Genomic DNA, 23108 nt, shown 5'->3' on the forward strand with positions numbered 1-23108 from the left:
AAAAAAAAAAAAAAAAAAAAGACTATTACTCAATGAACCATCTGCTACTAACTGAGTTCCAAATGGTTTTTCTTGCCTCATTCATAAAAACAGACATTTGAGAGCATTCTATAATATTAATAATCAAAAAAGAAGCAAAGCAAAGGCCATGGGGTGCCTGGGTGGCTCAGATGGTTAAGCATCAGCCTTCGGCTCGAGTCATGATCTCAGGACCCTGGGATTGAGCCCCATGTTGGGCTTCCAGCTCAGCGGGGAGTCTGCTTCTCCCTCTCCCTCTCACTCTTCCCCTGCTTGTGCTCTCTCTATCTCTCTTTCTCAAATGAATAAATAAAATCTTAAAAAAAAAAAAAAGCAGAGGCCAAAAGAAACACACAGAGGAAATGAAGAGAGAAGAGGAGAAAATTAAAGAAAGAGAAAAGGATTTACTTAAGAGAAAATGCAGAGAATTACAAAAAAAAAAAAAAAAACAAAAAACAACTCTGGACAGATGAGAAAACTGCATGCATGAAATAAGAAAGGAATAAAAGGAATCATTCAGACCATAACAGGAGCAAATAGTAAACCATAACAAAAAAAAGAATCAGTAGAATATTTGGAAGATGAAGTGAAGATGTCTCCCAAGTAGAATCAAGATACAAAGAAATAGAGGAGAAAGAATGTGAAAATCAGGACATCAATACAGAGACTTGATATGTTACTGAAAGAAAGAACAGAAAAAAATAGAAGTTTCCATGAAAAACAGGGAATTGCTAGATTACCTGCTGTATTGACTGTTGAGAGGGACTTTGTAGTTCTGATAGGGAGTTTGTTGAATTTGTAGCTCTGATAGGGAATTTGTTGACTATTAAAATGAGAAAATTATTAGTACTAGGAAAAACAAAATGCTACATCAGAGTTATAATTATAGCAAACTACTATGCTTAACCACGAACAGTAATTACTTACTCATAACATGTAAACACTGAATATTAATTTAACCATAAATATTTATATAACTAAATTTTGAGTATTACGGGAGAGTTAAGTACATGGAGTGTGGTATAAAAGAAATTTTTTCCTTGTAAGAAATTAATAGGTAATTTCACAAACTTAAAAAATCAAGCATAATATAATAACAATTGAGATATATGACTGCAAATCTTATACGAGTGTCTAAAGAGAGGCTGCTTCTGAGGAGCTAGAACTGAACTGGGGGTAGCATGGGTAGGGCAAAAATACAGCTGTTTTTTTATATGCTTTCTCTAATGTTTGAACTTCTAAATAATATCCATGAATTATATTGATAGTTTTTAAATCAAGTCCTTTTCAAGGGAGGGTTTTGGAGCCAGCTGCATGACCCTTAGATGGTCCAAGTTGGGGTTTGGTTTTACTCTACTTATAAAATTAGCCTATTACTTATTTTATGGATGCTGACAGCAGACACAACACTGGGTCAGAGATAAAGGAATGTATTACTTACTGCAAGCAAGCAACACGGGCATCCGTGAATTTGCCTAACTTCTCCCTTGCCCTCAAGTTTCACTGGAACACAGCATTACGTCCTTATGGATGTAACACACACTGTGTATCTGTGTCCCAGCTGTGGAACACTGAGTTTGGGGAATCCACTGCCTTTATAGCAAGCGGTAAGCAAGCCTCCTCTTTGTCCAGAAGAACAACGTTATTTCATTTCTCAAAATTAGCAGCTGCATAAACAACCCCGAGAAATGGCTCAGGTAAAAGAATGGTCCGGGGCTTACAGTCTTGGCACACTCAGCAAGAGGTGTAGCAAAACGCACAGAGGCCCACAGACGATTGTCTCTCCCAAGCCAGATCCAGGCTCTACGATTTACCAGCTGTGATTTGGGGCAAGTTTCTACGTGTGAAAGGCTCATTTTTCTTATATGCGTGAGAGTGAAAATGCTAATTACCTTGAGCCTAAAATAATGTATGTGAAGGCCCCAGCATAGTGCCAGGCATACAACAGATAGTAAACTTGTTATTTGTATCTTCCTCAAAAGAAAACAAAGCCCCCCCAAAAGTATAAGTGCTGGTGTTCTCCAGAATTTGTAAATTAGCACTGTATGGACACTTGCAAGTTATTAATGTAAGTTTCCGTTTTGTCACTTGTAAAGGGGGATGGCAAAATCCTCATCACAAGATAATGGAAGCACATCAGAGGCAGTTTAATATTATCTGCTACTTACTTTACTAATACTACTAATACATACTAATACATTCAGCTTTACTGCTTATATTACAGGAGCATTAGTGTATTAGAAATCAAATAACAAGAAGAAATTTTAGATAAAAAATGCTATGCACAGAGACTTGTTGAAGATCATAACACAATTTCAACTTTTATTTAAACTAAATATAATCACTCTTTCTTTGAAATTCAGTTGTGAAAAGAATTAAGGCTTACTTACACAATATGTATTTATTTTGAATATTAATTTTTAATAGAAAAAGCAAACTATCAACAGAAGCTTTTGAAGATGTTGTTTATTCAAGGGCAATCAATTTACAATACCATAGAATAGATTTGGTGAGGAGAATTTTGCATGTGTGTGATTATGCGTATTTTTCTGAAGAAAAGCTTACATCAACTTCCTGACGGAACCATTGACAACACAGAGATTCCACTGGTGATGGGTTGACAAGCTTTAAAATCATCTCTAAAATCAGATGACAACAAAATTCCAGATTAGAACATTAGTTACAATCTCCCTTCTAGTTCTCCAACAATCTAATCTCTCCTGAGAGTTTTTTGTTTTTATAGAATCATAATAAAATACCAAATCACTCAAGTAAATACATAATATCAATGGGTAAACTCCTTATATTTTCTAAAGTTTAATTACATTTGTCTGATTTTTTGGGAAGAATCATTTATGTATCTTTGACTTTAAATGTAATAATGCTGAATGAAATATGTCATTTCTTGTGTTATATAAATATAAAATTTGAAAAATCATTTAATTAAAAAACCCATTTTCATTTTCATGAAAAATGTTTCATTGCCTTTCAAAGACAGTATACTTAGTGATTAAGGGTATAGAATTTAGAACTGGACTCCCAGATTTGCAAATTCAGCCCTATTAATCTCTGCTTTGTAATGCCCTAGGTGAGTTGCCCTCTTAGTTTCCTCATCTCTAAAATAAGGTAATATTGTTTACCTGTCTTATAAATTTGTAGTAGGGAATAAGTGAGTTGAGAAATTGTAAAGTTTTTAAAATAGTGTTTACTACATAGTAAGTACAATAGATGTATTACCCTTATTATGATATTACAGATAATATTGCAAAGCTGATAGTTAATCAAGAGGTCATTGTTCGGGGTCCTGGGTGGCAGAGTCGGTTGAACATCCAGCTTTTGGTTTTGGCTCAGGTCATGATCTCAGGGTTGGGCTGAAATTGGGCTCTGCTGAGTATGGGGTCTGCTGGAGATTCTCTCTGCCCCTCCTGCTTGTTCTCTCCCTCTCTCTCTCTCAAATAAATAAATGAATCTTAAAAAAAAAAAGAGGTAATTGTTCTTATGGCATTAAATTTAGAAAAATTGGGAACCAATAAAGATAATTATCAGTTTCATAAAGAGCCAAAAATGGAGTCAGAAAAGTTTGTATATATATATACATAATTAATGATTGAGATAGACACCATACTCTAGGCAATGCATGTTCAAAAATGGGCAATACTGGGGCTGCTGGGTGGCTCAGTCTGTTAGGTGTCTGCCTTCGGCTCAGGTCATGATCCTGGGGTCCTGGGTTCGAGCCCCACATTGGGCTCCCTGCTCAGCTGGGAGCCTGCTTCTCCCTCTCCCTGTGCCTCTCCCCCTGCTTGTGCTCTCTCTCATTCTCTCAAATAAATAAAATCTTAAAAAAATGGGCAATACCTCCATTTTAATCAGGTCAACTGGTTGTCATAGATTATAGTCATCCATTTTAACATTACTACTGCACTAAGCCAAGACTTTTTAAGAGAAAATAGAAAATACCATATCCTGTTTATGTGTCTTGTCTCAGAAAGAGAACTTAATGTCCTCGCTTACACAAGAAGATATTCATTTCCAAAACAGTAGAATGTGATTAATTGCCTTTTGATTTAGTTTTCTTTTGATGTGGTCAGAACGTATCTTTAATTTATATATAATGTTTTGATGAAGAAATTCAGTATCACACCCATCAGGTTGACATGTATTTTTTCATCCGTATGTTGTTAAAGAGGTAAGTGTATAGTACTTTAAACAAAAGAAAGATTGTCAATAAACAGATGTTTTTCAGGATATGACTTATGACAGAAGCTCTACAAACAGTGATTTTCTTTGCCAAATAATTCCTTTCAAGCCCTTCTTTTTTAAAGAATTATGTAATATCTCTCATTTTATGCCAGAAAAATAGCCAGGATATGAATTTGACATCACATGCATGGTGAGATCTTGGAAAAGATTCTGAGAATGCTATTCACTTCCCTACAAAAGGTCACAGAATTAATTCTCCAAGCCAACATTTGAAACTGGCTGTCCCGAGAGCCTTGGATGTTTGGAAAATTAATGTGCGTATGTTCAAAATATACTTGTGCATACACTTCTAATGAACCCTTTCACAATACAGAACATTGTGTCCACCTCATTTTACAGTTGCCTTTTTCCAGAGAGAATTTTGTAAATCTGCAAGATCATACAGGATCACTTAACCTAGCTGAACCAGGAGAAAATTGCTCTTGAAGAATGAACCCTATGAATTATTTTAGTGTGTTATGGACTCTGACTTGAAGGAGTTGTCAAATGATCCTCCTGGGACTCTAAAACATTCAACAGCTTCAAATGTCTGTTTATATCTCTCAAATTATGTTAATTGGACCTCACCAAGAGTAGTCACTGTAGAACATGCATTATTATAACTTTATGTCTATGGTCTACATGAAAATGCCATTTTGGAGAATGTGGGTACATTTGGTAGTGCTGATGATTATTTTTTGTTAAAGCTTAAATAAGTTTTATATGTGATTTAAAAAATTTTTTTTAAAGATTTATTTATTCATTTAGAGAGAGGGGGAGGGAGAGAGCATGGGGGACAGGTGAAGGGAGAGGAGAATCTTGAAGCAGACACTGGGGAGTCCAACACTGGGTTCAATTCCACTACTCATGAGATCATGACCTGAATGAACACCAAGAATCTGATGCTTAACCAATTCAGCCACCTGGGTACCCTGACTTTATATTTGATTAATTCAGGCATCTTTGTGTTCCTCTTACTTAATTCAGTGATGGGGAAGATGGAGGAGTCTGGAGGTGGTAGAATACTAGTAATCCCTAATAAATAATATTTATTGAGTGTTTACTATGTGTCAGATACTTGTCTAAGCATTTTACATGTATTAACTCATGTATTGCTCACAACATTTCTCCAGAGCAAGTACTACGATTACATTCTTTTTGAGATGAGAACCCTGAAATATAGTAAAGTAAAGTAATCTACCTACAGCTACAAAGTTTAGGTGAAAAAACCCACCTAAGGTGCTCACTGATATGCTGAATTTCAACGGGAATACTTTAAGTAAAGGGGCTGACTAGAGAGTTCTCAGTAAGAACTTTATTTGAATAAACTTGGATTTGTTTCTATCTGGGCCTCTTTTTCCTTGGTCCAAGAACTACAAATTCTTGCTAATCTTTCAAGATCGTGTTTCCCAATAAAAAAATGTATATTTTCATGAGTTATGAATTATCTGGAATGCCAACATACTAATATTTTCTGGAAGGGGAAAATGGGCAGAATGCTGGTGTACACCATCCAGGTCATCCTACTTTCTGTGAGCCAAATTAGAAGTTTGTTTGGTAAGCTTAGGATTATGTCACACAGATTCTAGAAGGCTATTTCTTGACCCTGGTAAAATCTGATGAAATGCCCTAGTCCTACAGCAGAGGACCCCACTCTAATACCTAGAATTTTCAAGTCCTCCAGATTCAGGTTTTTTTTCCGCTGATATTACTGCTGGATATTCACTGACAACTTCTTCAATGTTTCAAAGATGACTGAAAGTTGTCACACAGATTCCTTCTTACACCCTGTTTTTCTAATTCCCTGAATATACTTGCCTCCTCAAACATGCTGTACATGTGATCTTGGGGAACTGTGCCCTTTGGCGTTTGGTATTAATTTTATGGAACCCACTCTCAAATTTCTTTCTGAGGGTCTTTTCTGGAAATATAGACCTTTTGTAAACATCTACAGTCCTCTGTAAAGGAATTAATGCTTGAGCAAAATAAATAAATGTGATTGGATGCTTAAATATACAGCTTCTCTCCTCCCTGAAAAACAGATTTATATATAAAGGTACAGCTGTTTCATAAAAAATAACATACCCAAGCTGGAGCAAATTTTATTCGAAGAGTTGTTAGTCACTAACCAAAGCTTGTTTCCCAGTTGTACCCTGAACAACAGAATATTCATATGATATCATAAATTACTTTTAAAAGTAATTACTTTGTGTAAGACTGTTGAATCACAGACCTGTACCTCTGAAGCAAATAATACATTATATGTTAAAAAAAAAAAGAAGAAGAAGATAGCAGGAGGGGAAGAATGAAGGGGGGCAAATCGGAGGGGGAGACGAATCATGAGAAACTATGGACTCTGAGAAACAAACTGAGGGTTCTAGAGGGGAGGAGAGTGGGGAGATGGGTTAGCCTGGTGGTGGGTATTAAAGAGGGCACATATTGAATGGAGCACTGGGTGTTATACGCAAACAACGAATCATGGAACACTACATCAAAAACTAATGATGTAATGTATGATGATTAACATAACATAATAAAAAAATAATTACTTTGAATTCTTTCAGATTGACATTAACACTTTCTTGTCCAATGGATCTCAAGAATTTTCCAATGGATGTACAAACATGTATAATGCAACTGGAAAGTTGTAAGTATGGACAACTTACTTTTTCTGAACACTTTAAAAAGTATAGTCAATATAAACTTTAATGGATTATGTAGATAATTTATAATTATGTAATATTTTTTGTCAGATATTTACTAAATAGGCATGTTATCTGTCACCATGTAATGAAAGTAATCTCTTTCAACACATGCAGTCTATACTATAATAAATAAATTGAGGACCTAAGAATAACAGTTTTTATGCTTGACAAGCAGCTATGTATCTCTATACAAATTACCAAAGGTAAAAAAGATAATAATCCTTAATATCAAACCACCATTTTTTCATTGGGTACCTGCTACAGGCCAAGCATTTTGTATGTTATTTTCAATAGTCACAAAAAAGATATTGCTGTCCCCATGTTTCCACATGTCAAAATGGTCATTTTGAGTGCTTGAGTATTGTGCTCCAATTTATGGAGGTGGTAACAACAAATCCCTTGGTTCCAAAGCTTATGCTTACTTTGAGCCATTTTGCTAAAGTTTATTGAGAGCGTGCTCTGCTGGGAATGTTACGCGTGTTATCTCAGGAGAAGAGAAATTTCTCACACTTGATCAGAGACTTATCCAAGCTTACAAGCATTCCTTTAAATTTCGTCTTTCAAAGTGGATCCACGTGCATCACTGATTAATGTTAACATAAAAATTTCAGGTCTTTCTGTTTCTTTGAACTTGTCTATAGAATCAACACAAACTTAATTGATTTTCAGTGTTTAAAGGCATAAAAATGTAAGCATTATGCAATCTTTTTCTTGTAGTACTGTGTTATATCAGGAAAAAAAAAAAAAAAAAGTCTGACACGTTCCTTGAGGAAAATTGGAAGGTAGGTCTCCGAGGCAAGGTTTGTAGTGCAGAGGATCTGTCGCTAGATGGCGAACCTACTTCATGGGGGAATGCGGCCATTCCTCTACGTTTGGTTTCCCTTCAAGTAAGGAAGTGGAAATATCTCTTAAGGCTAATAACCCCTTCTTGTTAAATTTAAATGCATTACTTTTATAAGTAGTTCTTAAATGTTAAGCGTACACATGAATAAAGTACTGAGCAAATGAAAGGAAAATAAAAGAATGTAATTTTAGTTGGGGGAACTATTTAGAAATATAAATGGGGTGGGGCAAGAAAAGATTCTCAGCAATGGATTTTTTTTTTTTTTTTTTTTTTTGAGCCATACCATGAAGGCATTTTGAGGACAGGCTGATTCTGTATCTTGGTTGCAAAATTAGACATAGAAGGGTATCAAGAAAAAAAAATCATGTGCAAAATAGTCGAAGACAAAAAGAGTTGCCCTCATTACTAAACCAGACATGGTGGATGTTATCCACTAGGCAGGAGGAATTGTTCAAGATTTAGGAGCAAGTGAATGAATCTTCTTTAAAGATTCTTTCAGCCAAATGAACCAAGGTTATTTAAGAAGGTTTCATAATATTCCAAAACAAAGTAGAAGTAGGGACAAAGGGGAATGATGTGGAAGGTAGAAACAGTAGAGGTTGATACCGTAGAGGAGGCGAAATTTTATCTTTACCCTCTTACCCTTTTTCAGGTGGGTAAAACAGGTTAACAGGAGAAAGAATACAAATTTATTTAATGTAAGTTTTATGTAACATGGGATCCCTCATAATGAAATGAAGACTCAGAAATGGCAAAACCTAAATGTTTTTATACCAGTTTGGACAAGAAGAAGCAATTATGAAAAGGCAGGTAAACTATGCAGGGAAGCTAAAGGAAGATAAAGAATTATTTTAATAAGGTCTGTACAGAATTCTCTTGGCTTCGATTCCCCATTGAAGATATTTCTTTTTTCCTGGTGTAGGAACACTCCTGTTTTCAGAAAGAAAAAAAAAAAAAGGGAGATTAAAGTGCCCTTCTGGCATTTGCTCTTTTTCAAATGCCTTTAGCTCAAAATAATCCTTATACAAAAGGGACATACTTTGGGATGGCAGAATCTACCACACTTAATTTGTTTCAATCCAAAATAGATGTGAAGCCTCTGGGAGCAGATGAGTTCAAAGCTTAGGCAAATAGAATCATACTGGAAATACTAACAGAGAAAGAAAACATAGGATGAGAAGTAAACGTGAAAGGGAATATTGATAAATCCCATCTTAATATATTCATGTTTTGGGGAATTTAGGTATAAAACTAAAAGGAAGAGTTAGACCTGGGGATACACTATTAAAAGCTGTAAAGGAAGTGTTTCAAACAATAAGATAACATTTCTGAAGCAGAGAATATAGAGGGAAACAAAGAACAGACCCTTCAGAAATGCCTGCATTTAGAGATAAGTTGGAAGGATTTCCAGTCAAGGGATGGTCATAGATAGCAAATTAAAATCAGTATCATTCAATCTCAAAAGAAACTGCTGAGATCTGTTTAACAGTATCAAATGCTACCAAAAAAAAATTTTTTTTAAGGTAATTGAAAAAAGTGCCATTGTTATCAATGGCAAAGACAAATGTGATTAGAATGATGAGGGTCAAATCTGGAGTCCAAAAAAAAAATTTTTTTGAAGGGGGGGAAATCGGAGGGGGAGACGGACCATGAGAGACTGTGGACTCCAAAAAAATTTTTAAGTGCATGATGAGAAAGTGGGAGCCGTGAGTAAAATCTATTACTCCATGAATGTTAGTTACTAAAGAAAGATGGGAAAGAGTATAGTGCCTGAGGGATAACTGGGTCACCAGACTTCTTTTCTAGAATAAGGAAAGCATACTGGGCTATTTTGCAGGACAAAAAGCTGACATGAACAAGACCTTTCATTGTTTCTGCCTTTCCCAGAACATTTCCAAATCAATCAAAAACTCAACATGGGAAAACAGGGCCTCTTGCCTCCTCTTGCCTCCTCAGACTTGTTTCTAATTTTCTTTATCAGGAATGAATAGATTGCTTCACTTGTCCCTTTCATATTTCAGTCTTTATAGACTTCCTGCTCTCTTATTAAAAATTAATTGAGCTCACAATAGAGATACTGTTTATCAAGCATCTTTAGCAGATGCTAAGAAAATCTGTGATACACAGTTCCTAGTGTAGGGAGAAGCAAGTCACCAGGAAAAGGTGGGCAGGGCAAGTCCAGGGGAAGAGAAGTCCTGTGATAGAAACTGATGAGAAAACCAAAAACATGTATGAGCTAAGGATAGCATGAAGGAATAAAAATGGAGTAAATAACTTTCAAGCCAGAACTAAAAAATACTGATTCATCAAATAGAATGTGGGAAAGGACAAAAATAAAAAAAATGAAAATATAATATATAGGAAGCACAGAAAGAGAGCAAAAATAGCTTTCAGTATTACCGTAATTACAATAAATGTGGGGCGCCTGGATGGTTCAGTCGGTTAAGTGTCTGACTCTTGATCTTAGCTCAGATCTTAATCTCATGATCATGAGTTCAAGCCCCGTGTTAAAAACAAAACAAAACAAACAACTTAAAAAAAAACAAAACAAAAAACCCCAAAACAAACAACAATATAAATGCAAAGGTTAAATTCACACAGCAAAATAAAGAGATTCTCCAACTAGATGTTAACAAATATTAAGACTTAACAATATGTTGTCAACTAAACACTTTTTAAAAACATTTTGCAAAAAATTTGGGGAGAAAAAGACAGAAAAATGCATATCAGAGGAATGTGTCTGAAAAAATCCAGGATAATAATTTCAATATCAGAAAAAAAATAACTATAGAAAAAAAATTATAAGACACAAATGCTTGAGTAACATGCTGATAAAGAAACAACATGTAGGTAAGCTATAGTAATTATAAAACTATCTTCCATATAACTTCCAAGTGTATAAAGCAAAAAAGCAGGCAGAACTACAATTTAAAAAAATGGATAAATCAGTAATTTATTTGAAAGTACAGGTACAGGTATTGGAACAAAAGTAATTTATAGATAAAGAGAAAACTCCTGGTTTGTTTTTAGCATAGAAAAACAATTACAAAAATTTTATAGTAAATCACAAAGGAAGCTTTAATAAATTCCTAAAAATCAACACATGATGGGATGGGATCTCTCACTAAAATGCAATGTGACTGATAACAATATAAAATTACTATAAATTACTATATATTAACCTAAATTATTACATATTACTAAACAAAGATAGATCAGGAAACCAACAGCATATAATAAATGACTCCTTGTTTAAAGAAGAAATAAAGGAAAACTACATATTAAATGACATTGAAGGCATTAACTATCAAAATCTTGAGACACAGCTAAAGCAGTTTTCTGTACTAAAAACTACTGAGCTAGGCCTTTGATTCAAGAAGACCAACAAGGAAAAACACAGCATTCAAAGAATCACATAAAAACTCCAAACTGGTACTTTGAAAAGTCCAAGAACTTAGAGACACCTCTGGAGAAACTCTTCAAAGAAAAAAGAAATTAGGTTGTATATAAGAGATACAGAGTGAAGAGAAGGAAATAATGGTAAATATACTAGATTGAAAACAATAAAGGAAAATCCTGAGCACTCCATCTTTTCCAGTCCTATCTACTGATCTGACATGAGAAAAGAACCTCAGGCAAAAGCTTTATTTGAAAAAGAGAATAAAAAGAAATCCACACACCACAGATAGCTAATTTCATCATAAATTAATGAGAAATTCAAAGAGCTGAGACAATAGTGGGGAAAACAGAGAACATTTTGAAGACTTTTTCAATGATTTGCCTAAGAATTAAGCATACAGATGATTCTCTCAAGTTTTCTCTTAATCACAAGAATTATATGTTGCTTCAGTTACATGAATTAGAAAAACGTAGGTGATTAGTGGAGAAAGTAGTACAGAAGTTGACTTCTGCTTAAATATGCTGTGTTTCTTATAAAATTGTGGATTTCACCAGAAATTTATTTTAGATTACTGGGGTTTTGCAATATAGCTTGAATAAGGAATGGTTGTGGAAATATAGAAATAAGGTTAGCAGTGTTGCTTGGAGACATGAAGATAAATGAGATTTCTGAAGATAGTCTTAAAAATAAAGAGCAAAAGAGAGGACAAGGAAGGCAGCATCATTAAGTTTAAGGACAGTTGAGGGACAAATAGAAAGAGTAAAACAGAGAAAGACAATGAAAAGCTCTTTGTGACATTTTAACATACGTTTCCTAGAGACTGCTTTTCAAATATTATTACTTTATTCATGGAGTGTACATTCATTTGGCACTTTCACTGAACTTGAAAAAAATCAGAAAACCAAGGTTACTGTTTTTTAGTATTTAATTATAAATAGAAATGTATTAGCTGCAATTCAAATGGTGTTCCTGAGTGATTCAATTGCTGCCATTTAAAATCAAAACGAAATAGCCACAATAAGACTGAAACTTTCCCTTTAGATTAACCTAGAGAGCTAAATCTCAGCACCGAGAATTCCTTTGCAGCCAAAGGAGAGAATGAGTCCTCATGTGTACAGGCGCATCTCATTTTACTGCACTTTGCTTTTTTGTGCTTCACAGATATTGTAGGTTTTTTTTACAGATTGGCAGATGGTGGCAACTCTGCATCAACAGGGTCTATCGGCACCATTTTTCAACAGCATTTGCTCACTTTGTATATCTATGTCACATTTTGATAATTCTCACAATATTTCAAACTATTTCACTATTATGATATTTGTTACAGTGATCTGTGATCAGTGATCTTTGATGTTACTACTGTCATTGTTTTGGGGCTCCATGAATTGCCCCCATATAAGATGGCGAACTTAATGGATAATTGTATGTGTTCTGACTGCCCCACTGACCAGCCATTGCCCCATCTCTCTCCATCTCCTTGGGCCTCCCTATTCTCTGAGACATAAAATTGAAATTAGGCCAGTCAATAATCCTACAATGGCCTCTAAGTGTTCAAGTGAAAGGAAGACTCTCACTTAAATCAAAGCTAGAAATGATTAAGCTTAGTGAGGAAGCCATGTCAAAAGCTGAGATAAGCCAAAAGCTTAGGTCTCTTATGCCGGTTAGCTAAGTTGTGAATACCAAGGAAAAATTTTTGAAGGATCTTAAAAGTGCTATTCCAGTGAACACAAAAGATAAGAAGCCAAAACAGCCTTATTGCTGATATGGAGAAGTTTGGAGTGGTCTGGATAGATCAAACCAGCCACAACCATTTCCCTAAGCCAAAGCCTGATCCAGAGCAAAGCCCTAACTCTTCAATTCTGTGAAGGCTGGGAAAGGTGAAGAAGCTAAAAAAGAAAAGTTGGAAGCTAGCAGAGGTTAGTTCATGGGGTTTAAGGAAAGACACAGTCTCCATAACATAAAAATGTAAGGTGAAGCAGCAAGTGCTGATGTAGAAGCTGCAGCGAGCTTTCCAGAAGATCTAACTTAGGTAATTAATGAAAGTGGCTACACTAAATAACACATTTTCAATGTAGATGAAACAACTTTTTATTGGAAGAAGATGCCGCTAGGATTTTTATAACTAGAAAGAAGTCAATGCCTGGCTTCAAAGCTTCAAGGCCAGGCTGACTCTCTTGTTAGGGGTTAATGCAGCTGGTGACTTTAAGTTGAAGCCAATGTTCCCTGACTGTGCCAAAAATCCTAGAACCCTTAAGAACTAATGTTAAATCTATTCTGCCTATGCTCTAAATTGAAAAACAAAGCCTGGATGACAACACATCTGTTTACAACATGGTTTACTGAATATTTTAAGTGCATCATGAGACCCACTGCTCAGAAAAAAAAGATTCCTTTTGAAATATAACTGCTCCTTGACCACGCACTTTGTCACCCAAAAGCCCTGATGGAGATGGACACTGAAATTAATGTTGCTTTCAAGCCTGAGAACACAATATTCATTCTGCAGTCCATGGATCAAGGAGTAATTCTGACTTTCAAGTCTTATTATTTAAGAAATACATTTCATAAGGCTCTAGCTGCCATACATAGTGATTCCTCTGATGGATCTGGGCAAAGTAAATTGAAAACCTTCTGGAAAGGATTCACCATTCTAGGTGCCATTAAGAACATTTGTGATTCATGGGAAGAGATCAAAATATCAACATGCAGAGGAGTTTGGAAGAAGTTGATTCCAACCCTCATGGATGACTTCAAGACTTCAGCGGAGGCAATAACTGGAGATGTGGTGGGAATAGCAAAAGAACTACAATTAAAGTGGAGCCTGAAGATGGGGCTGCATTGCTGCAATCTCATGACAGAACTTGAACGGATGAAGAACTCTGTCTTATGGAGTGTTTTTTGAGATGGAATCTGCTCCTGGTGAAGATGCTATGAAGATTGTTGAAATGACAACAAAAGATTTAGAATGTCACATAAATTTAGTCAATAAAGCAGCACCAGGGTTTGTGGGGATTGACTCCAGTTTTGAAAAAAGTTCCATGAGGAAAACGCTACCCAACAGCATCACATGCCGCAGAGAAATCATAGGTGAAACAAAGAGACTGCTGATGCGGCAAACTTCATTATTGTCTTGTTTTAAGAAATTGCCACAGCCACCCCAACTGTCAGCAGCCACCCACATCAAGGTAAGACACTCCACCAGCAAAAAAACTATGACTCACTGAGAGCTCAGATGATGGTTAGCATTTTTTAGCAATAAAATATTTTTAAATTAAGGTATGTACATTTTGTGGGTTTTTTTTTTTTTTTGGACTTAATGCTATTGCCCACTTACTAGACTATAGTATAGTATAAGCATGACTTTATATGCACTTGGAAGCCAAAAAATTATTTGACTCACTTTATTGCAATATTCTCTTTATTGCAGTGGTCTAGTCTTGAACCTGCAACATCTCTCTGAGGATGCCTGTAGGTTCGAAGTCAAACATTTCCTTTATCAAATCTAAAGGCCTGCCCCATAGAGTGCTTATTTGTCAAATCTCAACAGAATTTTACCCAATTGCTTTTATAAAAGCCAGAAGTTCAATATACTGTTATGCCTCCAGTCTACAACATCCTCATTCACCCTCACGAGAGAATTCTAGAAGAAATACTGTGAATGCTTGCTGTTGGGTATATAGAAATTGTATTAGTTTCATTTATCTAATACTCATTTTTTTTTTTAGTGTCAGGTTCAGTCAGAAAATATAGGCCAATTACCATGACAATTTGCATCTCCAAAATTCACACCAGTAGAAACCTATTAAAATATCAATAAAAATTATTAACTCATATATGCTGCAGAGGGAATTCTGCAATGAAGCTCTACTTTTCATTACATGTTTCATTTAATTTAAAAAATAGTGTGTGATTTGTGCCCCAATTTTTGTGTGTTGTTGCTGATAATGGTGTAAGATTGAGTGACATTTGTACTGAAGATAAAGTAAAGTGATTAAAGTGATCACTAGCCTTCCTTCTCAGGATTAGATTGTTTTAGTTTACTGAAGTTGGGGTCTACTACATGATCTTTTTTTTTTTTTTAATTGGCCTTGTGAAGTAAACATAAAGCTATCTTTTCAAAGAACAAATTTTCATTATGATATCACAGTTTTGTTTATAAATGCATCTTGTTCATTTGCTTCACAAATTACTAGTCTATGAAGGAAGGAAACAGCTATGTTATAACTTAGACTATGCCCCTAAGAGATTGACAGTGCAAATCGATGTGCAGGAATAGGGGTGAGGAAAAAACTAAAGATTTAATTTTCAGCCTTTAATTTATACCATAACAAAAATTTCTAAATTGACGATTTTTTCCCCAGGTGAAAAAAGACACCAAAGATATGTTTTTAAGCTTGGAAGAACATTGAATAATAATTTCCTAACATCATAATAAAGTTTTGTGATTTATAAAAAGACAAAGATGACATGGGGTATATAAACTATCACTATATCTATAAGGGTCTAATTCCTCATTTCATATCTAAAGAGGAATGTAGGTAACAAAACAGGAAAACCTCACCAATGTGAGAAAGTTAAAGAAATTTTAATTACGCAGGTTAGAAAAGAAAATACAAGGAAATAATTCAGGGAAGAAAGGACTCTTCCACAAAGAGCAACCTAAATCCCTAAAATTATAGGAAAAGATCTTTTTAAGGTCAACTTAAAAAAAATACTGATAAGCTTTCAAAACATGCTTTAATGGGGTTTTGGGGTAGAAATATCTAAAGATAGATGGGAGGTTTTTGCTATTTACTTTTCAGATTCATTTCAAAACCATATCTGATATGACTCAGACCAGTTACTCTGGAATTTATGCCAAGACTATTTAAGGAATTTGGTGAAGATTTTTCAAAATTATTTCCTAACAATCTCTACTGTTTTCAAGCTCTTTCATAATTTAGAACAGTTTGGATATTATTCAAAATAATACTATGCCTTTTGCCTGGCTAGTCAGAGATACAGATTATTCTTATTTTGCTGAGTATTTATTACTGAAGCCTCTGTGGTTACAATGTTAGTTATAAAGCAAGTTTTCCCAAGACACAAATATTCACTAATGAATGAGCTACTTCTAAAATTACTCCCCACTTAAACATTATTCCATCCTACTTAACCCTCTGACTATTCTTTCCCAGTCTGTCCTCATCTTTATAAGTTCACTTTTGCTGATTATCAGATATTCTAAACATATGGTGATATAATAAAAACAGTGTAGTTACAAGTCTTACAAAAATGTGATGTCACAGTAGTTGTATTACCTTTTACACATATTATCTGATTTAATCCTAAGCACAACTTAATGAGATGGGTTTTATTTCTGTTGTAAATATCAGCAAATTAAGGTTGAGAAAGGTTAAGTGACTTTCCCAAAGTCACACAATGATGAAGTGGACAAAGCAAACTTCTGTGTACTAATAGCTCATAAGCTTAAAACAAGCATCAGTCCTTTCAAAATCTATCTCTAGTAACCAAAGTTAGAATCATTAGTATGGAATAATGGTTATAGGTTAGTTACACCAGAGAATTTTAGAGAAAGTGTAATTATGAAGAAGATAATTGAGCAGGCCTATAACTTAAAGGAAACCACATCTAACGACCTGGTTAATGGTAGGATTATTCAAATTAAATGCACAAATTGTACATAAAAATGTTTTAGTTAAATAGATTTTGACATAGCAGTTGTTCCTTGTCAGGTCAATAAAATTTACTTGAGTAATATTCCTCCTGGCAATAATCAGCAAGCATGTGCCAAGTGTGAGCATTTTCTTCTTCTTTTTTTTTTTTAAATTCCAGCTGCTAGTTAAGGACATCAGCATTTGCAAGCTGTGTCAAACCCAGAAATCTCAGCCTCTCTCTCTTCCTCTTTCAATTGAGAAAGCTGGGGCAAATGTGAGTCTAGATCACTTAAAACTGAATGTGAATCGGGGCGCCTGGGTGGCTCAGATGGTTAAGCGTCTGCCTTCGGCTCAGGTCATGATCCCAGGGTCCTGGGATGGAGTCCCACATCGGGCTCCCGGCTCAGCGGGGAGCCTGCTTCTCCCTCTGACCCTCTCCCCTCTCATGCTGTTTCTCTCTCGTTCGCTCTCTAAAAAATAAATAAAATCTTAAAAAAAAAAACTGAATGTGAATCTATAGTTGATTTATAATTCTCAAAATTGATTTCAACTTAAATATATTCTTAGGCATATTCTCCCTTCAAATAAGTATTTCTTTTACATACTACTCATGGTACAAAGTATTAAACAATAACTTCTTTTTTTTTCTTCTGTGGTCTTTTAAGCTGTTTTTTAAATGACCAAAGGTCATTTGATTTCTTTTAATGATAATATAATACATTTGAATGATGTCTTCAAAAGCAGCATGTTAAGGTACACCTACGTGGTTCATTCAGGTAAACGATGGACTCTTATTTTTGGCTCAAGTCACGATCTCAGGGTCATGAGATCAAGCCTCACGTTGGGCTCTGTGCTCATTGTGGAGTCTGCTTGAGATTTTCTCTCTCCCTCTCCCTTTGCTCCTGCGTCCCTACCCCAGCTTGCACTCACTCTCTCTCTCTCTCTCAAGTAAGTAAATGAACAAAATCTTTAAAAAATAATTTTAAAAAATCAGCATATTTATACTGAGAAATCTGAACAATAGAGACTGTAAAACAAAGACATGCCTTAGCCTCGACTTCCGATCCTCCTTACTAGTGTTAACCAATTTTGTTTGTCCCACGTGCTGTGTCTATGGTCACAAATATAAAAGAAACATAAAAGACATAAAGGACATTTCAAACATTAAACTGAAGAAAATTAAAAAGTGTTTTGCATATTAACATTGCCACTTTACTTCAGATTCAAATAATTTTTCTAATGTGATGGGTGTGAAACTTTATCTCATTACATCTTCATCTCCCTTAGGTAGAGCATCCTCTTTTCTGCATCCTTAGTGATCATGACTGTTTCTTCTGTCCATGGCCTGTTTAAGCTTTTTCTGGGGATTCTCTTTTCATATTTATTTATATGTGTTATTTTATAGATGTTAATGATAGTTTAACTTTATATTTCAGGGTTCAGTGGGTTTTAAATACATATATATCATTAAATCTTTCTTTTTCTTAATGAAGTATGCCTTCTATATCCAAAATACAAAAACATTATGCATTTTTTATAATATCCTTTTTAAAAAAAATATTTTATTTATTTATTTGTCAGAGAGAGAAAGAGAGAGCACAAGCAGGGGAAGCGGCAGGCAGAGGGAGAAGCAAGCTCCCAGGATCCTGGGATCATGATCTGAGCAGAAGGCAGACACTTAACTGACTGAGCCACCCAGGCATCCCAACATTATGCTTTTTAATGCAGAAATTTTATAGCATAGCTTGTGCTTACATTTTAAATACTAGTAGATTTTATTTCTGTATAACCCTTTTTCTAAATGTATAGAAAATTTTCCCATTGTTATTTATCAAAATTTTTTCCTAGGTAGATTTGAAATGTCATTTTTACCTTAAATTTCTATATATAGGTCTGGTTCTGGCCTCTTTTCTGTGCCATCCCACCTAATTGGTACAAAGTCTCTATGTCTGAAGCCCTTTGAATACTACAGCTTTATTTGTACATTTTGTCCTCTGTCAAGCAGATCTTCTTTACTTTTACTTTTCAAAACTGCCTTTGCCATGTATATACATTTGTACTTCAGGTTAGTTGATAAATACGTTAGAATTTTTATTTAAGTGGAATTGATATTATAGATTAATTATTAATTATTGTTACAATAATGAGTCCTCCTATCCAAGACACAGCATGTTTCTATCTTTATTACCATCTTCTTCTCTGTCTTTCAAAGACATTTAATTATTTAATTTTCACATTTCTTTATTAACTCATTACTATACATATTATATATTTTTGTTGAAATTGAGAATAAAAATTTTGTTCACATTCATCTTAAATGGTGCAGTAGCATTTAAATCCATATTCTAATATCATGATGAAAAGACTTTTATCTTAGTTGTCCAGAGGTGAGGAGTTAAACTGCCTAGAGCAGATAAAATCATAGGGTGAGGAAGACAGCAAAGAGAATTAAAAGGGGAATTCCCCATGAAAATATTAGGAAATGGAAGTTCTTCCCACGTGAATGAACTATGTTCACAGGAGGAAGAGGTGAAAGAGTCTGTCGAGGTGCCTTGGGAACACTTTCCCCCACCCATTTGGGATTCAGTCTAGTGGGAGGACAGACCAGCAAAATGATAAATGCTTCAGAGTGGTTAGAGAGATGTGAAAAATGGAGATATCCTGTGTCCCATTTCTGAGGGACTACAGGATTTCTGAGACAGGACCAGCTTGCTGGGTGGCCACGGCCAACATAGGCAATCATAGTAAACAAAAATGTATCAGTGTGGCATATGTAAATACTTAAGGAGATAGATGATAGAAGATAGGTAGGTAGGTGATAAGCTAAACCAGTAGTTCCTCTGTTTTTTATAGCTGTTACATTACTTGGAAGAGATCTAGAAGTCCCAAAAAAATGCATGAACATGTAATATAGCTGCGAATCTCAATTTCTAAGTGATCCACCATGGGGTTGACAATAAAGTAGCTTCCATATCCTATTATTTCAGTGAGTAAAAAGATTTTAGAACAAAGCCTGAACACTACATAAATGAAGATAAGAACTGGTTGGAAGGTATGGCTGAAATTCTGTATCCTGGCAACAAAGGGAAACATTAAAGAACAATGACGCCAAGAGAACAGACTGTATTTTACCAGACTCAAATCTTGTTGGATGTGAAAGTTCAGCCCTGGACCCATGGTGAAACATCTTAAAGTGGAGGGTAAAAACCACCAGTGAAATAATACAGATTAAAGTGGCCTTCCACTCATTTCTCCTCATTGCCATGAGGACCCTGAAGCTCCTCCCTATCATCAGAGTAACCATATAACTTATCATTGAAATAGGGGCACTTTTGAGACTAAAAGAAAGGCACCACAGATATTTAAATTATTATATTTTAATAACTGATAGGGTTTTTTTAAGATTTTATTTATTTATTTATTTGAGAGAGAATGAGTGAGAGAGAGAGAGAGAGAAGGAGAGAGAATGTGAAGCAAACTCTGCACTGAGCACAGAGCCCAAGGTGGGGCTCGATCCCACAGCCTCGAGATCATGACTTGACTCGGACACTTAACCGACTGCGCTACCCAGGGGCCCCTGATAGTTTTATTTTTTTTAATTAGTGGGTGAATTAAATAGCTCTAAACTGTTTCTTTTCAAAATATCCTTTCTACCTTGCAGACTTCTTTGTGCCTCCGCCCCTTACCCCGAACATGGTCAAGCACCAGGATGGAAGTATGTTCTCTCTCCATTTGTCTGTCTCCTGTCTCTTAAAAATAAATAGACAAACAAATAAATAAATAAGCAAACAGACAAATAAACAAAATATATCCTTTCTAAAGAATTATATGCATGTATATTAAAGCAAATCAAAATAATTGGCATCATCTTAAAAGTTGCAATTTTGGTACATTGGAATTGTTAACACTGTCACTTGACCCTGCTGTACAGACTATAATTTTTTTAATAAGAAAATATTCTATATAGTTGAGGTAGCTCAACTCAATTATCTATACCTAATAATTTCAGAGCCTGATTTTATGTATTTTATATTGATATAGGTAACCATTTCAGCCCATATATTTTTACAGATGTTGTCTTTGTCTTGAATAAGAGTACCTTTTATCAAAAATATGCTTTTAGTACAAAACTCAGTCAAAGTAGTTGTTTCTACTTAACAATCATTTTTAATTCTTTGCCTAATTTAGATGCTGGGAAATAGGTCTTCTTAATTCCATTTCCATTTCAATATTAGTTATCCAATTAAAAACAAGCAGTCAATATAGTCTTTCCATTCCAAAACACAGTTATCAAATTACAATAAATAAATATTGTACATCATCTGAGGCCTTTCTTCTTTTATATTGTAGGGATTAATCTCAAGATGTTCCTTTTTAGAAACTTCATTTTTATAATTGCTATTTGCTAAAACCTTCACAATCCAAAATTTTAATGTACCACTCATAAAATAATTTGATTAAATATTTCCAACTGATTTTGAACAAAGGCAACCAAAATTTAGAGAACCTATTTACCAAGAATTCAATACCATTGCATAACATATAAGTTGATTTACAAAATACTTCTTCAAATGTTCATAATTTTTTTAAAAATTTAACTGATAACAAGTAGTAAATAGAAAAAGCATGTTGTGGGGCACCTGGGTGGCTCAGTCGTTAAGTGTCTGCCTTCGGCTCAGGTCATGATCCCAGGGTGCTGGGATCGAGCCCCACATCCGGCTCCCTGCTCAGCGGGAAGCCTGCTTCTCCCTCTCCCACTCCCCCTGCCTGTGTTCCCTCTCTCGCTGTCTGTCTCTCTGTCAAATAAATAAATAAAATCTTTAAAAAAAAAAAAAAGAAAAAGAAAAAGCATGTTGTGCCATAATGAAATATAATTTTTAATTCAACATCAGCTTTGTCCCACACAAAAAATTATACTTCAGGTACTCTGTTCCAATAAAAAAATTATAAATGTTAGCATCTACAGCTTTGGGGCGCCTGGGTGACTCAGTCATTAAGCTTCTGCCTTTGGCTCAGGTCATGGTCCCAGGGTCCTGGGATCGAGCCTCACATCTGGCTCCCTGCTCCGCGGGAAGCCCGCTACTCCCTCTCCCACTCCCCCTGCCTGTGTTCCCTCTCTCGCTATGTCTTTATCTGTCAAATAAATAAATAAAATCTTAAAAAAAAAACCAACCTATAGCTTTTCTTTCATTGATAGAGTGTAAGGGTTTATACATGTAAAATAAATCATATGTGGGCGCCCAGGTGGTTCAGTCAATTAAGCATTCAACTCTTGATTTCAGCTCAGGTCATGATCTCAGGGTTGTGAGATCAAGCCCCGAGATCGAGCCCTGAGTCAGGCTCTATGCTGGGCGTGGAGTCTTCTTACTTAAGATTCTCTCTCTCTCTCTCCCTCTCTCCCTATCCCCCTCTCTTTCCTTCTCTAAAAAAAATAAATAAAAAATAAAATGAAATAAATCATATATGCATCATAAATAATTCCAAGAACACTGTAGCTCTACAGATTTTTTTTATTTTTTATTTTTAAGTTGTGCTGTGCTCAACTTAACCACAAGTTATAGCTCCCATCTGTCACCATACAACACTATTACAACACCATTGACTGTATCCCCTATGCTGTACTTTCATCCCCGTGATTTACTGGGCTTTTTTTACAACAATGATGAATTCCAAGAAATATTTTGTTCAGATCTATCACAAACAAATGACATTTTTCTCAATGTTAAACTTTTTAAATTAATGTAAGAGAGACTGCACAATAGAATTTACGATGACATTACATAGTTCATCTTCAACAAATGTAATTCCAAAAGCTTTACTTTGATTACAGAATTAGATTTAAAAATTAATTTAAAATTAATTTAACCAATTTCTCTTTAAAGCAGGAAATGATACCGAAACAAGCCTAACATCATTTAATTGCTTGCAAATTTCCTGTCATGCACTTTTCCAAGAAAAAATGAAATTAAAAAAGAGGGAAATTAATTCAGAAAAGCAACGATTTGATCTAAATAAAAACTCATTTTTTATAGAGTAGTGTGTAAATGCTGCCCTTACAAATGCACATGTCAAATGACCATCTTTGGGCAGTATTCTTGAGAGGACTGTAACTTTTGAAATCGATGTTGATGTGTTTTAACTCTGTGTGTCTTGTGGCTTTTATGTGGACGGAGCTTTTGTGAATGTCAAATATAAACAATGTCTTGTTTAAGTTGCACATTCATCATCAACTTTCTTGTAAAATG

The 23108-nt window shown here is 34.9% G+C and overlaps 1 protein-coding gene across 2 annotated transcripts in view; it reads left to right on the plus strand.

The window, feature by feature from the left end:
* Positions 1-23108, plus strand: part of GLRA3 (glycine receptor alpha 3) — a 183348-nt gene that overhangs the window by 111286 nt on the left and 48954 nt on the right. For both annotated transcript variants that reach the window (XM_021698908.1, XM_021698909.1), the window contains exon 5: positions 6822-6904. In XM_021698908.1, the coding sequence (XP_021554583.1) occupies positions 6822-6904 (83 nt within the window). The remainder of the gene's footprint in view (positions 1-6821; positions 6905-23108) is intronic.

The sequence above is a fragment of the Neomonachus schauinslandi genome, chromosome 2, assembly GCF_002201575.2.
Source record: "Neomonachus schauinslandi chromosome 2, ASM220157v2, whole genome shotgun sequence".
In the NCBI taxonomy this organism is placed as follows: Eukaryota; Metazoa; Chordata; class Mammalia; order Carnivora; family Phocidae; genus Neomonachus; species Neomonachus schauinslandi.